The sequence below is a fragment of the Panthera pardus genome, unplaced genomic scaffold, assembly GCF_024362965.1.
Source record: "Panthera pardus isolate Hobbes unplaced genomic scaffold, ASM2436296v1 HiC_scaffold_24, whole genome shotgun sequence".
Classification (NCBI taxonomy): Eukaryota; Metazoa; Chordata; class Mammalia; order Carnivora; family Felidae; genus Panthera; species Panthera pardus.
The window spans coordinates 85,596,256-85,612,955 of NW_026526810.1; the positions used below are offsets into that span (position 1 = coordinate 85,596,256).

General features: G+C 37.3%; 1 protein-coding gene across 4 annotated transcripts in view; it reads right to left on the reverse strand.

Moving 5' to 3' along the window:
* The window catches only part of KLHL28 (kelch like family member 28), a 35,426-nt gene that overhangs the window by 9,794 nt on the left and 8,932 nt on the right, over positions 1 to 16,700 (reverse strand). For 2 of the 4 annotated variants that reach the window (XM_019451930.2, XM_019451929.2), the window contains exon 2: positions 7,303 to 8,201. In XM_019451930.2, coding sequence (XP_019307475.1) covers positions 7,303 to 8,201 — 899 coding nt within the window. Of the gene's footprint in view, positions 1 to 7,302; positions 8,202 to 8,833; positions 8,916 to 11,414; positions 11,792 to 16,700 lie in introns of those variants that run through there. The other 2 variants (XM_019451931.2, XM_053889381.1) reach the window with 2 other exon arrangements.

Here is a 16,700-nt window from a genome sequence, read left to right on the forward strand (position 1 = left end):
ATGTGTAAAACCTAATGCTATATTGGGGCACATAAATATGTAGCAAAATTACAATGCAAGGCAAGGAAATATACAGAAAATTCAAAATGGTGGTTATTTCTAGGGGAAGAAAGGAGATGCACCAAGGAGGGACAGGAGGGACACAAGGGAATTTAAAGGTATTGTTAACAGTCTATTTCTTAAGCTGGCTGATAGGTACTTGGGTTTTTATTCTTTATATCCTGCATGCTTATTATATATGGCCTCTTGCAAGTATACACATTTCATTTCAATGCCTCCAAACTCAATAGTGCAATGGCATAAAAATATGTTTTCTATTCAGTATGACCAAAGAACATTCATTCATTCAACAGTCATTGAATGCCTATATACAGTTTTGTTATATTGTTTTAAAAATATGAACTTGTTCCAATGAGAATGATACATCAGGGAATTATTTGACCTTAATGAGAGAAGTTTCAGTGGGGTGGTGTGGCCAAGTCTTGACTGGAGTGGTTCAAGAGAGAATGGGAGGTGAAGTGAAAACAGTGGATATCAACAACTTTTCTAAGGATTTTACTATAAAGAGTAAAACAGACACGAAGCAGTTACAAGGACGAGCAGAGAAAGACCATGGAATTCAGGGAAGATTGATTTAATCTGGGAACTTAAACCAAAGCATGTCTGCATGCTGATGGCAATGATGCAGTACAACGGGAGAAGGCGATGTAAGAGAGAGAGAGGGGATACATGCAAGAGCAGAGTCCTTATGTAGAGGAGAGGAATGGAAGCTAGTAAGTAGAGAAATGGAGGGAATGGTCTTAGAAGTAACTTGGTGGATCTGGAGATCAGAAAATGAGGTAGTTCTCTTCTGATTGCTTGTATCTTCTCAGTAGAGTAAGAGATAAAAGTCATGAGCTGAGAGTTGGAAGGTGAGGGTTGGGGGGTTTGGATGTTTTCATGCAGAGAAGAGAAGGTATAAAACAGTCCTCGAAGGGAGTGAAAGAGTAAACTGGTTAGGGAAAGTAAAGGGGTTGCTGAGAGTGCTAAGGGCCCCAAGTGACACAACTTAAGATGGGTATTATGTGTGCTTCACTGCTCAGGTGCAGCCAGGGCATAAGTAGAGAACTAATTTTAACTAGATGAGTATGATGGAAGGAAAGAAGGGCAAGGGAGCCATGAGTGTATTCAAAGGATGATGACAATGATGTTCCTGGAATCTAAGCTGGGTAAGGAGTGAAGTTGAGGACACTTAGTGATTGGTGAGCAATAAAGTTTTCTGATTATAGGGCCAAAGGATTAAAAGTCTTGAGGTGACAAAAAGTAATTGCAGTAGATGTACTGAAATAAATAAGCTGGCAAGAAATAAATAAGCTGGCTAGTCAGAGACTGGAATGTGTGAAACCAAGATTTTGAAAGTTTGAAGTCACTGGTAATGACAAAGTTGAAAGGATGATCATGAGAATAGGTGCCGAAGGTAAGGCAGAAAAGACTGTTAGAAGTGAGATCAAGGAGAGAGGCAAAGTTGTTGAATAACTGTGGATCATACTACGGGGATGATGAAATCAACAAGAATGTAAGCCAGCTATAAAAATCTTTACTAAATGTAGTTACTAAAGGGACAGCAGATGTTGACAATAAGAAGGGATATCGAATGATATCACCCAATGGCAAACACTTGGAATGAGTTGAGGTTTTTGAGAGAAGGGAAATGAAAAAAAATTGGATATGAGGAACAAAGAAAACACTTACTCAACCTTTAGGACCTGTGATACATGAGGTATGGGAAAACAAAACGGTTTTGAGAGGGCTCTGGCAAAAACAGTATCCGTAAGCATCAGTCATATTTCAGAGTAAGAAGTTAAAAATAAGATTTTTCTTATGATTGAATATGAATTCTATAGGACATGGCAGACAGCTCTGAGGAGTCAAAAAAAAGAGGGCTGGGCAATAAAGTTAAATTAGATGATATACAGAACCTACAATAACGGTGCAATAAAAATTCTATTTGGGTTATGTGCCAGGTTCCTAGCAGAGAGCTCCTAAACTTAATTTCCTGAGTGATAAGAATATCTTTTGTTTTTTATAATGAGCCCCTTTCAACCACACTTGAGTTTATGCTACTGAGGTGGCTACAAGTGGCCACCTAGATAGCTTCAGCATGGGAGCGGTAGCCAGAGGTACCAACCATGTAATTAACAGTCTGGAGGTTGAGCTCAATCACCAATGGCCAATGATTTAATCAATCATACCCTTATAACAAAATCTCTATTACATTCCCTAAACAATGGGGTTTAGAGAGCTTCCAGGCTGATGAGTACATTGAAATGCTGGGGGGAAATGGGGTGGGGGTGGTGGAAAAGGTGGTGGGATGCCCAAAGAGGGCATGGAAGTGCTGTTCTTCTCTTCACCACACCTTGCTCAATGTCTCTCTTCCATTTGGTTGTTCCTCAGTTGTATCCTTTGTAATAAGCTGGAAATAGTAAATAAGTACTTTCCGGAGTTCTCTGAGTCATTCTAACAAATTATCAAACTCGAGGGGGGTGTTGTGGGAACCCCTGAATTTTCAGTCCTCCATACAGAACTGTGGGTAGCCTGGGCATCCCCTTTTGTGGCTAGCATCTTAAGTGGGAACAGTCTTCTGAAACTATGACTTTAAGCAGTGGGGTCTGGGCTGACTCTGGATAGTGTCAGAATGGAATTACTGGACCCACAGTTAGTGTTGGAGAACTGGTGTAAGAAAAAAACCTCTCAATGATAACAAGAGTTCAGCTTTGATGATGGATTTTCAGAGATGATTTTTCTAGGTAAACAGAGATACAAGATATAAAGGCATTAGTTCTTATAATCTTTGAGGACAAATGAATAATTAGTTGTAATGAGAGCTTCTTTGTTGGAATTTGACCTGTAACTTAGAGTACTGAGGTGAGTGATGCCATGAGTGGTGTGGCTAAAAGTCCATATAACATTTAATGTATTTGCATAATTAGTCAAAAACACTTTTAATGTACTGCCATCCTTATGACACCCTGTGTAAATAGAAACAACACTGTTCTCAGAGCTTCCTGAGAACTTCCTTAAGCTACCTACCCAGTCTCCACTTCCCTCTTTTGCAGACCTCCTTCCTTTACTAGTTAAAGGGAAAAACAAGCTACTAGATAGTATCTATCTTAAACCCCTTCTCCTTCTCCCACCCCTCCCCACTCCAGCAAACTTATCCTCATTTCTGGTCTTGGAACATAAAGGAGTTTCTCTTTCTTATACTTAAAACCTACCTTTGCTTTTGGTACCAACCCCTTCCTATCTCCTTTAAACTCTTGCTCCATCAGCAACCATTCCTCTGTCCTGTACCTTTACCTTACCCCTCTTTACTGGCATCTGACAGAAACATACTCATGTCTCTCTCTTCCAGAACAAAATAAACAAAAACTTCTCCTGACTCTATCATTGTGCTTGCCTTACCTCTCTCAACTCAGCCAAGATTGTTAAGTCTTCACAGTTTATTTCCTTATTTTTTAAACACAGCTCAATCTGCTATGATGTAGCATTTCTACAATTATGCTGAAATCAATCCACCAAAAGTCACAAATGTTCCCTATATAGTCAAGTCTAAGAGCCACTTTTCTATCTTTATCTTTCTGGAACTTTCTTTAGCATTTTACATTTTTAGTCACATTTCTTCCTTCTTGATACATTTAAATTGCTTGGATTTCATGATACTATCCTCTCTTTTTTTTCCCTCATTTTTAATTTTTTTTTTAAGGCTGTTAAGGCTGACTTTATTTTTTTTTAAATTCAAGTTAGTCAACATACAGTGTATTCTTGGCCTCAGGAGTAGAACCCAGTGAATCATCCCTTAAATAGGACACCCAGTGCTCATCCCAAAATGTACCCTCCTAATGCCCATCACCCAACCACCCCATCCCCCCACCGACTTCGCCGTCAGCAACCCCTAGTTTGTTTTCTGTATTTAAGAGTTTCTTATGGTTTGTCTCCCTGTTTTTATCTTATTAAAAACAAAAAAATAATGACTATTCTCTCTTGATTCTCTGGCCTCTAAGACTGTTCCTGTTGCCCTCATCTTGATTAGTGTTCCCCAGAGGTTCATTTATGAACCAATCTTTTTTCCTTTCTCTGTTTTTAATGGGCAGAAAGAAGGAACATTTAAGCTAGTCCAGAAGACTTCATGGTTTTAATTTATACCTCTAAATGTTACTACATGCCAATAACTTACCATTTCCAGTTCTGATCTCTTTGTTGAGCTTTGCAATCATGTCCAGCTAGTGGGACATCTTTCACTTGGATATTTAATAGGCACTCCGATCTCAGTGCCTATTAGTTTCCCCTCTAAAATGGCTCCTCTTCCTATATTCTCTCTCTTGGTATACATTTATCTAATATCTAACCAAGAAATCAAACTCATCTTGGCCATCCCCTCATATCCATTCAACTAAATCTTGTCAGTCTCTCTTAAAACATTTTTTAATTAATGCCCCCTTCTCTAACTTTGCTACTTCTACCCTAATTGAGGACCTCATAATCTCTTGCCTATACTTTTATAATAACCTCTTTCCTAATCACTCAGATACTAATCCTGGCCTCTCAATCTTTCTTCATAATGCAGTCAAAATGATCTAATATATGAATCTGATCATTGCACTACCCTTCTTAGTTTTTTGACCCACTTAAGAAAAATCTCTTCATCATGGCACATAATACATTCTTTACTTGGTCCATACTGACCACTGTCTACCACTTGCTGGTTAGACCTTTGAACTTTATTTTATTTTTAATGTTTTTTTTTCTTTTCTTTTTTAAGATTTTATTTTTAAGTAATCTCTACATCCAACATGGGGCTCAGACTTACAACCCCAAATTCAACAGCTGCATGTTCCACTAACTGAGCCAGTCAAGTACTGAGCCAGTCAAGTACCCCTGATCTTCAAACTTTATATTCTGGAATACCAAACAACTTTTTTTTTTTTTTTTTTTAATATTTTAATTATTTATTTATTTTTATTTGAAAGAGAGAGAGAGGGAGAGAGCAGGGAAGAGGGGCAGAGAGAGAGAGAGAGAGAGAGAGAGAGAGAGAGAATCCCAAGCAGGCTCTATGCTCAGTGTGGAGCCCGATGTGGGGCTCGATCCCCCAACCCTGGGACCATGACCTGAGCCAAAATCAAGAATAAGACACTCAACTGAGTCACCCAAGGGCTCCCTCCAAACAGCTTTCAGTTTTCTGCACACCCTATACTGTCATCCCATTGCACTGTGTCTTTGTATACTTCCTGTGATGCCCCTACTGTCTTTTGCTTGGGTCTTGCTTAGCCTTCAACACAACTTGGACGTTAACTTCTCCACAATATCTTCCCTAAATCCTCCAAGTGGGATAAATGCCTTTCCTTAACATTTCCATGGATTATTTTAAACACTGCATTAACACTACATATTACAATTACCTATTTAAATATTTGTCAAATAAATAAATATTTGTCTCCTTAACTAAATTATAAATCTGTTAAAGATCCATTACCCAGCATAGTGTATCTGATGCACTGTGTCTACACTATTTTTGCAGAAATATATTGAATAATTACTTAGATTGATTCCACTGTTTCCATAGTTATAAATCATACTGCAATAATACTAGCTTAGGGCAAATGACATTAAAAATTTTTTTTGACAGATTGTATGATGAAAGATTACTGGGTCTAAACACATCAACAGTTCTTATAACTCTTCAAAAATTTATGTCTATTTTTTAAGTTTATTTTGAGAGAGAGAGAGAAAAGGAGAGGGGGAGAAAGAGAGAGAGACATAGAGAGAGACTGGGTGGCGAAAGGGCAGAGAGAGAGAGGGAGAGAGAAAGAATCCCAAGCAGGCTCCATGCTCAAACTCACGAGCCGTGAGATCATGACCTGAGTCGAAACCAAGAGTCGGAAGCTTAACCAGCTGCACCCTTATGTCTATTATTTTTAATATTTGAGAGACCAAGAGGCAACTGGTCGAGAATTTTTACCAGGTAAATTCACACTTGGAATCTTCTGTCATGACATTTAACTAATATGGTTTACTTTATGCCAATAATTAATGCCTTTAACAATAAGAGTAAATAATTTTTATAGTCACTATAACTAATGTTCTACCTACAGCCCAATCTCTACGATACTAGCTTTAGACTATGCAATTAACTTAATTTTAGACAATTAAAATGCACAGTAAGACTTTTTAAAAGATACAGATATATCAGTTGACACCGCTAAAACATCAAGTTTCCTATCACTGGACAGGAAAAAAAGCAATCTACCAAATTTTTGAAAATGGCCAGAAAGAAATCCATATTATCAAACACGAAAGTTTTCATGAAGCATTCCCACTCAAGGGTAATGCAAAGGTAACATCCTGCTATATTTTCAATACATAAAGGTTACTTGTATAATGCTCTAAATCAGAGGACTTTTGTAAATAAAGGTTTGTTGGAAACCCAGTCACCTCATTTGTTTATGCACTGTCTATGGCTGCACTCACTACAATGGCAGAGCTGAGTAGTTATGACAGACACCATCAGCCCATGAGGGACTTTTGTAAATAAAGTTTTGTTGGAAACCCAGTCACCTCATTTGTTTACGCACTGTCTATGGCTGCATTCACTACAATGGCAGAGCTGAGTAGTTATGACAGACACCATATGGCTGCAAAGTCTAAAATATTTACTATTTGGCTCTTTATAAAAAAAAAAAATCTGACAACTCCTACTGTAAGTTATTAGAAAAGAAAACACTCTTTACTTCTGTCATTAAAAAATATTCACACCAAAGAAAATAAATATGGAAGCCTATGATTTGTATTGGTATCCTACTTTTTCTTACTTCTTTGGTGGTTCCTCTAATTAATGGTATTCATTCAAACCCACTATAGTCCCCAGTCTGCCCTCATCAAAAATTCCTAGCTCTCCTCTTTAGCATCTTCTGTTATAGTTAGCAATAATAAATCCCTGCTGACCTGGTCAAATAATAACATAAAAAGTTTCACAAATTAAAAGAAAAAAAAAAAAGACATAAAATGGTAGAAAAGTAACCAAAATGGATAAAGTTTGTGCAGAGAGGGCTTCGGGGAAGGTTGTTGTTAATAACTGGGAGTGTTGAAGAGAATGGATGACAATGTGATTGAAACAATCAGGAAAGTGTTTTAGGAAGAATGGAAGAAATAAAAAGAAGCAAAGAAAGCAAATAGTAAAATCAAACTTGTAAAAAATATAGAACATTAGCATACTTAGAGAGCATAAAATCTTTTAGTATCAATCATTTAAGAAAGCTTTCTATTTACCTGTCCAAACAGGCAAATAGTCCAGATTTTCCTCCTACTGCACAAAGTACTTTGGGAGCACAGCGAGGTCGTGTCATCAGGACTGTCTGATGAGAAAGTCTATGTTCAGGCATAAAGTGGTACTTTAGGGCTTCATTCAAAAGATGTTTACAAGTGCGATCATCACGAATAAGATGATTTGCTTCATATAGTCTAGTAAGAAACTTAACACTCAGCAATGGTAATCTCACACTGTTAAGTAGCTGTGCTAAGTATTTCTGACGTTCTTGTACATCATACTTGATCCAAGACTCAAGTGCGTAAAAAACAGTCTCTTCAGTAGCTACGTTCAAACAGTCATTGGAAACAATTTCATCCAAATCAGCATGTGTAAGTTCAAAAAACTCTTCAGTCTGGCAAACGGCTTCAAAATTCTGGCATATGTATTTAGTAGCTGCCAAATAAAGGTCATGACAACCATATGTCTCTGCAAAACGAGAAATTCCAATACAATTACCAGGATCAAGCTGGCTTTCAAGAAATGCACAACATTCTTTTAGGACAAGCTTTATCTGGAGTAGGTTTGCTGCTGGAAGGAGAGATTCAACTGTGTCCTGCGAAATAAAAACAGTCCCGGTATAGGCATACTCCACAATGGCCTGGAGAGCAGTTTCATCAATGCACTGAAACTCAACCTCACTGTTCTCTTTTTCAGAAAGGTTTCCAGTGAACATAGCTTTGAAATATGGGCTGATGCTGGCAAGTACCACTTTGTGAGCATGGATTTTAACATCACCTACTCGAAGAACGATGTCACAGAGTTCGTGATGTTGACGAAGAAGATTCAAGCCCTGCAGAAGTTGTTCAGAATGTAAGTGGGTTAAGTTAGCAAGCATGTAGGTCGGGGATGTGTGGTCCATCTATGGAAAAACAAAAAGCATGAACAGTTATTTCAAAATGATCTTGCTAATATGGTTGATTCCTTTTTCAAATAGTATAAAATTAGCAAAATTTGTTTACTGGTCTGTTTGTTGGTTTTTTAATACTTTGTACTAAATACTAGACAGAAGCTTTTAGAGGTAGAAGGGATATTACCAATCATATAGTTCAACTTCTATATCATAAATATTAGGAAACAGAGGCCCAAAGGTTATGTGTGTGATATGTCCCAAACCGCAAAGGTCTCTTGACAATGGACTTTTGGACTACAACTATGCCAACTCTTCTGTTTCCTTTCATTAAATTCAAGTCTGAGTTACCACTGAGACAAATTACAAATGTGAAAATGCTTAAAGGAAAATGAGTTCTGAAACAATGCTAGTAGGTTTTTGGCTATTTTATCAGGAATAATATCAATGCCTACCAATCTAATCAACAGATGCTTTAGTTGGAAAGAAATTCTATGTTAACACACATTTTAGTCAACAATTCAATAATTACTTTGATAAAGGGTGCTGAATTTAACAAAGCTATTACTATCAACCAATTGAATGACAATAAAAATTAATGTGAGTACAATTTGATGCTCTATAGTGAAGGCAATTAGGCTCACCTACTCATCTACACCATATCTACTCAACTCTTCACCATAACTTTAGATCACATTCAATCAATCTTCTTGCCACTTTGTACGTCTGGAAGATGAACAATAAAAAACAGGAAAAAAGAGACAGAGGAGAATAAAAGAAGAAAAAGAAGCAATAGGGATTGCGGTAAATTGAATAATGGCTCCCAAAAAGATATCCACATCCTAATCCCTGGAACCTTTGAATGGTACTATCTGGCAAAAACAACAACAACACTGCAGTTATAATCAAGGATTTTGAGATGGGGATATTATCTACTGGATTATCCGGGTGGGCCCTAAATGCAACTTGTAAGAAGACTGTAGATTTGACACAGAAAGAAGAAAGAAGGTAATATGACCACAAAGGCAGGGACTGGAATGAGGCAGCCACAAACCAAGTAATAACTGGTAGCCCCCAGAGGCTGGAAGAGGAAAGGAACATATTCTTTCCCTAGAACTTCCAGAGGGAGCATGGTCCTGCCAACACTTTAATTTCAGCACAGTGATAACTAATTTCGGACTGTGGAAGAATAAATTTCTGTTGTTTCTTTAAAAGGTTATTATTTTGAGAGCGAGAGAAAGAGAGTACGAGCAGGGGAGGGGCAGAGAGGGGGTAGGGAGAGAGAGAATTCCAATCAGGCTCCATGCTCTCGGAGCCCGATGAGGAGCTTGCTCCCTCAAACTGTGAGATCATGACCTGAGCCAAAATCAAAGAATTGGATGCTTAACCTAAATCAAAGAGTTGGGCATCCAGGTGCCCCTGAATTTCTGTTGCTGTAAGCAACTGAGTTTGTTGCAACTTGTTACCTAAAAAATTAATACATGGACACTTCAGAATGGATTTTTTTTTAAAAATATATGTGTGTGTGTGTGTGTGTGTGTGTGTGTATATATTTTTTTTATTATTATTATTTTTATTTATTTATTTTTTAGAGAGAGAGACAAAGAGAGACAGAGTGTGAGCAGGGAAGAGGGAGAGAGAGAGACAGGGGGACAAACAATCAGCAACAGGCTCCAGGCTCTGAACTCTCAACACAGAGCCTGACACGGGCCTGAACCCAAGAACTGTGAGATCATGACCTGAGCTGAAGTCCAACTCTTAACCGACTGAGCCACCCAGGCATCCTTCTTCAGAATGGATCTTAGCAGCTGCTTAGAAATATGAACTGCTTTGTTCCTATCTCATTCACACTTCAAACATAAGTTATTGGGATAATAAAAAAGTAGAAGATTTGATTCCAATTTTTAAAGAATTACCAAATAAATCAAAACATTCCAAAACAATATCAATACAGGTAGGACTGGGAGAATATAGCACTTTATTCCTATGCATTTTTAAGTGGAAATATCCAAATATTGAAACTTTTATCTTCATCAAGAACTTCATCATTTCACACTTGTTTCAAATAAATTTTAAATCCATTAACAAATTATGGTAACAGGCCACCTAACAGCTGGTATCATTGACCTCCACTTCTGATCTCTCCAAATAATCCCCCACACATCTAACAGAATAATGCCAATCATGGTATGAACAAGTCTCAAGAAATTTCTGGAAAAAAAAATTCTGTGTCTTCCAGTAGGTACTTTATTCCAGAACAGAAAATTGGTAAGAAGACAGCAGCCATAGGCATACGGTTAGATCTGGATCTGTTCTTTTACTTACTATAGGATTGACCTTTTAATCTATTTAACTCCCTTTAGTCTCAGTTTACTGGAAAAAAATAGTATTTTGACTAAAAAGTGAAAAATGAACAACAGGAATGGAAAACATACAGAAAACAAGTGAAAAGATTAAAAAGCAGTCTTAAGCTACTTTACATCTCGTTAACTTCTCTCATCTTCATTTTTCTGATCTATAAAATGAAACATTATACCTGAACTATATACCTCACATGGTTTTTGAGGGTCAAATTAGATATTGCACATGAAAACGCAATAAACTTTTAAGAGTTACAAGTACAGGGTATTATGGTGAGGCAACAAAAGGCAAACAGCATCAGGAAATAAAAAGGACCTTGGAAATATAAGATAATGAGTTTGAGTCTGAACTAGGTCACATACTGTTACATGGAATCAATACATTCCTTAATCTTAATATTAATTTTTTCATTCATAAAAGAATACCTCCCTCTACCTGAAAAGGTTATATGAAAATGTTTTCTTAAAGTTGGTTTTTTTTTTAATGTTTATTTATTTTTGAGAGAGAGGGAGAGACAAAGTGTGAATGGGGAAGAGGCAGAGAGAGAGGGAGACACAGAATCCGAAGCAGGCTCTAGGCCCTGAGCTGTCAGCACAGAGCCCGATGCGGGGCTCCAACTAGTAAACCATGAAATCATGCCCTGAGCTGAATTCGGATACTTAACCAACTGAGCCACCAGGCGCCCATTTTAAATGTAAAGTTCCATACAGTTTGAAGTGCCATGAATATAGCACTTAAGTGCCATTGTATTAAGTTGCTTCTTCCCATATCCTCATTTTCAGTAATTCCCATTCTTTCCACAATAACCTTTCATTCCAATAAAGCTCATGTAATTATTAAAGGGCTATACAAATATTTTCTTACCATATGCCTGATTTTTGTCTATAACCTTTCTCCTCTCATTTTCTTTTCATCCAATTCAAATTCTCAAAAGGCTGGGTCAAATTTAACTTCATCTGTAAGTCTGTAAACATTTAAGTACTCAATTCCTTTATATGCAATTAATTATATGTGCCGTTTTGTGTAACATAAACAACTCTCTCATTGTCTAAGACTCAACTTTCATTTGTCTTATTTCACAAGGAGAATGTTATTCGGGCTGAAAAGTGCAGAATAAACAGGAAAAGTGAATGGACTCAAAATAAGAGAAAGGGGGTGCCTAGATGGCTCAGTCACTTAAACATCCAACTTTGGCTCAGGTCATGATCTCGCAGTTCGTGGGTTTGAGCCCCACGTTGGGCTCTGCTGCCAGCTCGGAGCCTGGAGCCTGCTTTAGATTCTGTGTCTCCCTCTCTCTCTGCCTCTCCCCGCCCCCCACCCCTGCTCGCTCTCTCTCTCTCTCTCTCTCTCTCTCTCAAAAATAAAAATTAAAGGGGAGGCTGGGTGGCTCAGTTGGTTGAGCATCTGACTTTAGCTCAGGTCATGATATCTCGCGGTTCATGGGCTCGAGCCCTGGGTTGGGCTCTGTGCTAACAGCTCAGAGCCTAGAGTCTGCTTTGGATTCTGTGTCTCCCTCTCTCTCTCTGCCTCTCCCCCTGCTTGCACTCTGTCTCTGTCTCTCTCTCAAAAATAAATAAATGTTAACAAAAGAAAAAATTAAGAAAAAAAAGCAGAAAAGATGAGAAGGGATTGAAAAAGGAGATTTAACTAATCAGACAAGAAAGGGAAATAAAGAAATAAAACTGCCTTTGTTAGCAGGTTACAGGATTGTCTATGTAGAAAATCGGAAACAATCAACAAGAACATTTCTGGAACTAATAAGCAATTATAGTAACGTAGCAAGATACAAGGCTAATATCAAGTCAATCCCTTTTCTATCTATACATCAGCAATGAAGAAGTGAAATTTGAAATTAAGAACATATTACTGTTGACACTAACACCTAAAAAAATGAAACACTTAGATACAAATCTAACAAATATATACACCATTAATGTGAGGAAAATTGTAACATTCTAATGAAAGAAATCAAAGAACTAAATTAATAAGAAGCTACTGCATGTTCATGGATAGAAAGACTCAAAATCATCAAGATGTCAGATGTCAGTTCTTCCTGACTTGAACTATATATTCAATGCAATCCCAATCAAAATTCCAGCAAATTATTTTGTGGATATTGCAAACTGATTCCAGAGTTTATAAGGGGAAGTAAAAGACAGAAGAGCCAACTTAATATTGAAAAAGAACAAAGTTGATGGACTGGCATTACCTAATTTCAAGAATTATTATAGGGGCCCCTGGATGGCTTAGTTGGTTAAGCATCCAACTCTTGGTTTCAGCTCAGGTCATGATCTCAGTTTGTGAGTTCAAGCCCCACATCCACTCTGCACTGCCAGTGTGAAGCCTGCTTGGGATTCTGTCTTTCTCCCTCTCTTTCTGCCTCTCTCCCTCAAAATAAATAAATTGAAAAAAAAAGAAAAAAAGGATTATTATAAACTGTATTAATCAAGACAACTGAGCCACCCAGGTGCTCCTAAAAAAGATAAGTCTTTAAAAAAATAAATTAAAAAAAAAGGAGACTTAGCTAATATTTCAATTACTACCAGTGCCACAGACTGGAGACTGTTTTAAAAAATAAGACAGTAAATTCAACATTCTGATAAGGTTAATGTTATTTTTGATAATATTTTAAAATAAATTATTAAAGGTTTGATTTGTGAATACCTAGAATAGGATGTAGTGATCTGTAAAACTAGAATGGATGAGCTAATAACAGTAAGACATGTTATAGACTAATCTTGTTTCTTCTTCTTTTTTTTTTAATGTATATAGAAGACTTGGACATCAGGAAAAGACTTGACGTTGAACTAGATGTTTGTAAAGAATTTTACAATGACTCTCATGATTTTGACAGCAAAACTAAAAAAATATAAACTTCAGTTAACTAAATTAGCAACATGAGAGTATACCACCTTCATGGAATGAGATTTATCTGGAGGAAAGCTTCTAGAACATGCTGTAAGGCCAAAATGAAGATACTTGGGCGTTCCCTTCAACTGTGCAGGTGACATGAAGCTTCCAAAGACAGCAAAATCAGTGATTAACAAATCAAGGATCCAAAAACACCTGATATCTAACAAGAAATTTAAGAGGGTAAATGTTGAGATTCTATAATGAATTACAAAACAACTACGTAAGTACAGCTTAAGAGAGAAAAGATACATTTGTAGGATATGTTTAAAGGGCTCAGGGGTTTTAATTTTAATATTATTTTAGTACACTAAGCTTATGTACGTTTAAGTTGCAATAATAGAACTATAACATGCAGAACTAACGGAGACATTCTCACTTTGCTCTGCAAATGTCACACTACATCTAGAGTATAGATTTTGGATACCATCCTTCAAAAGGGAGCTAAACAAAGTATAACACCTGACAAAGAGAAGAAATTCAAATCATGTCTCATGGGTAATGGAACTGAGGATGTTGAGTCTGAAGAGAAAGAAATCTGAAGGTTATCATGTAAAATAACCTAGGGGTAAAAGTTACTCAATAACTATATTATTATTATTAATTATACAGAGATGTTTCAAAGATTAAATAAGCTTATATATATAACGTGCTTAGGATATTGTTTACCAGTAAGTTCTTGATAAATATAATTTTATTTATCAATAAGCTACTGCATTTGAAGTGAATTTCTTGACTACTTAAAAGGTATTCTGCTTTCTGGGTTGCACCATTTCTCACTACTAGGTAAGAAATCCACTCTGTACTACTGAAATCCTGTGTCCCATAAAGTATTGCAGAATTGCTGATTTTTAAATCAAGTAAATGGAGGCGCCTGGGTGGCTCAGTCGGTTAAGCGGTCAACTCTTGCTTTCGGCTGAAGTCATGATCTCATAGTTCATGAGTTCCAGCCCCACATCTGACTCTGTGCTCACAGCATGAGGCCTGCTGCAGATCCTCTGTCCCCCTCTCACTGCCCCTCCCCCATTCTCTGTCTCTCAAAAATTAATTAAAAAAATCAAATTAATGAGTTATTTATTCATTTGTTTCACTTTTATATAAATAGGAACCATATAGTAATAGATCCTTACAGTAAACTAGTTTTTGTGTATTTAAGACTAATAAATTACCACTAACATAATATGAAAGCATGATACAATACTGATTTGTAAAAAGACACACACATGTATGTACACACAACACACATAAACACACACACATGTGTGTGTGTCTGTGTGTATCTCAAGTATCCAGATATGCAGGACAGTATGATTTTAATAAGGGACTCAGGAATCAGGGTCCTAGGGTCACAATATTGTCTTTACTATTTACTAGTTGTGTGACCTTGGGAAAGTGATCTTAAAGTCTCATTTTCTCATCTCAGTAAAACACAGACAAAACAGCACAATAAGAACTCAATAACTGTTAGATGCAATTTATTATTATCAATATCATACTTAGAAAGGCTTGTTTTTTGCTGGCTAAGCCGTGTGACTTCCTTTCATGCTTACCAAAAAAGAAAAGAAGCTTACTCACTATCGAGCGAACTAACATAACCAAAGCCTGGCTAATCTGACCGGAAAAGATACAAGACACTTTTAAATTTGGACAGTTTGCTAGTAGCACACAAAGAAGAGTAAGCCAAAGACTAGGCTTCCTGAATTCTTGTCCCACACAACAAAAAAGACAACGAAACAAAAGGGGCTGGACGATGGCAACACAAGTTAGAAGAACCCAAACTACACTGCAGCTAGGCAGTTTTATGTTCTGCAGCTCTATTCTTTGGGGTAGGGGCACATGAAAGCCCCACATCTCATCATAATCAGGGAGCTGAAAAGAAGCACTCTCATGACAGACTCTCAGGGTTATAAAAAGGCAAGTGGGAGATGGACTTGTAGCGGCTCCATAAAGGTCTGCCAACTTTTAGTGTTTCAGGAGAATCACAAGGTTTTCCAGCACTCAGATAAGCTGCAGTCCCAGGATTCAAGCTTTTGCTTATGTGGACACATACAGGCAACGATGAAGGTCATGATGAAGCTGTTCCCCTACACTCAGACTTTCTATAGATTTCTCCTTTAACCTATTTTCTTAGTCCCCCCCCCCAATAATAAAAATGATCAAAGTTTGAAAAACAACTTAAAGAAAGGGAACTGGCAAAGATGACTTTGTGAAAAAAACACTCACACATAGTTCCGCCCATCACTGTACAGGATACACATGACACGATGTTCATTCCCTTTAAGAAATACTGTGAATGGGGAGCCTGGGTGGCTCAGTTGGTTGAGTGACCAACTTCAGCTCAGGTCATGATCTCATGGTTCATGAGTTTGAGCCCTGCATCAGGCTGTCTGCTGTCAGCGCAGAACCTGTTGACTTCCTCCGTCTCCCTCTCCCCATCCACCCCCCAGCCCCCCACCCCCTGGGTGTGTGTGTGTGTGTGCGCATACATGCATGTGCGCCGTGCACGCACTCTAAATAAAGAGATAATATTTTTAATGCTCAACCAAAACAATTCAAACTATACACTTTAAAAGGGTTAAGATAGGAAACTTAAAATGAATTATAATGGAGATTGTCATAACATCATTTTTAAAATTTTTAATTTGACCCCTTTCCTGTCTGAAGAAATCTGACCCAAAAGCAATTCGCAAAACTTTTAACTTTTTTTTTTAGAAGCTTTAAAACAATGGTTCTCAAAATTTGATCCTTGTACCACCAGCATCAGCATCACCTGGGACTTGTTAGGAATACAAATTCTTGAGCCCAACCACACATCTAAGGAATTGGAAACATAGACATAACAGGAAGGGGCAGCAAAAGCAACATGCATTTTAAGCCCTCCAGGCAATTGATATGTATGCTAACGTTTAAGAACCAGTTAAAATATTGCCATCACAAGGATAACTGCTAAAAAATTATTCTAAGTCACACTGTAACTCCTTCAAAATTACAAATTACAACTGTGACTATATTTGGTTCTCAGCTATTTACCTTAAATGTCTAAAAATAACTCAAAGAAGCAGTAACTTCTAATCTTTAAAACCTCATCTTTGACAGTTTACATTGACAGTTTTATCTCAATAACAACCTTGTGCAGAAGGAAAAGAAGTATCATGGAAAACAGGGAAGAACAGTGAACAAATTCAGAATCGAGAGATTTGGGATCGAGTTTATATGTGACTCCTTAATAGCTGTTATGAC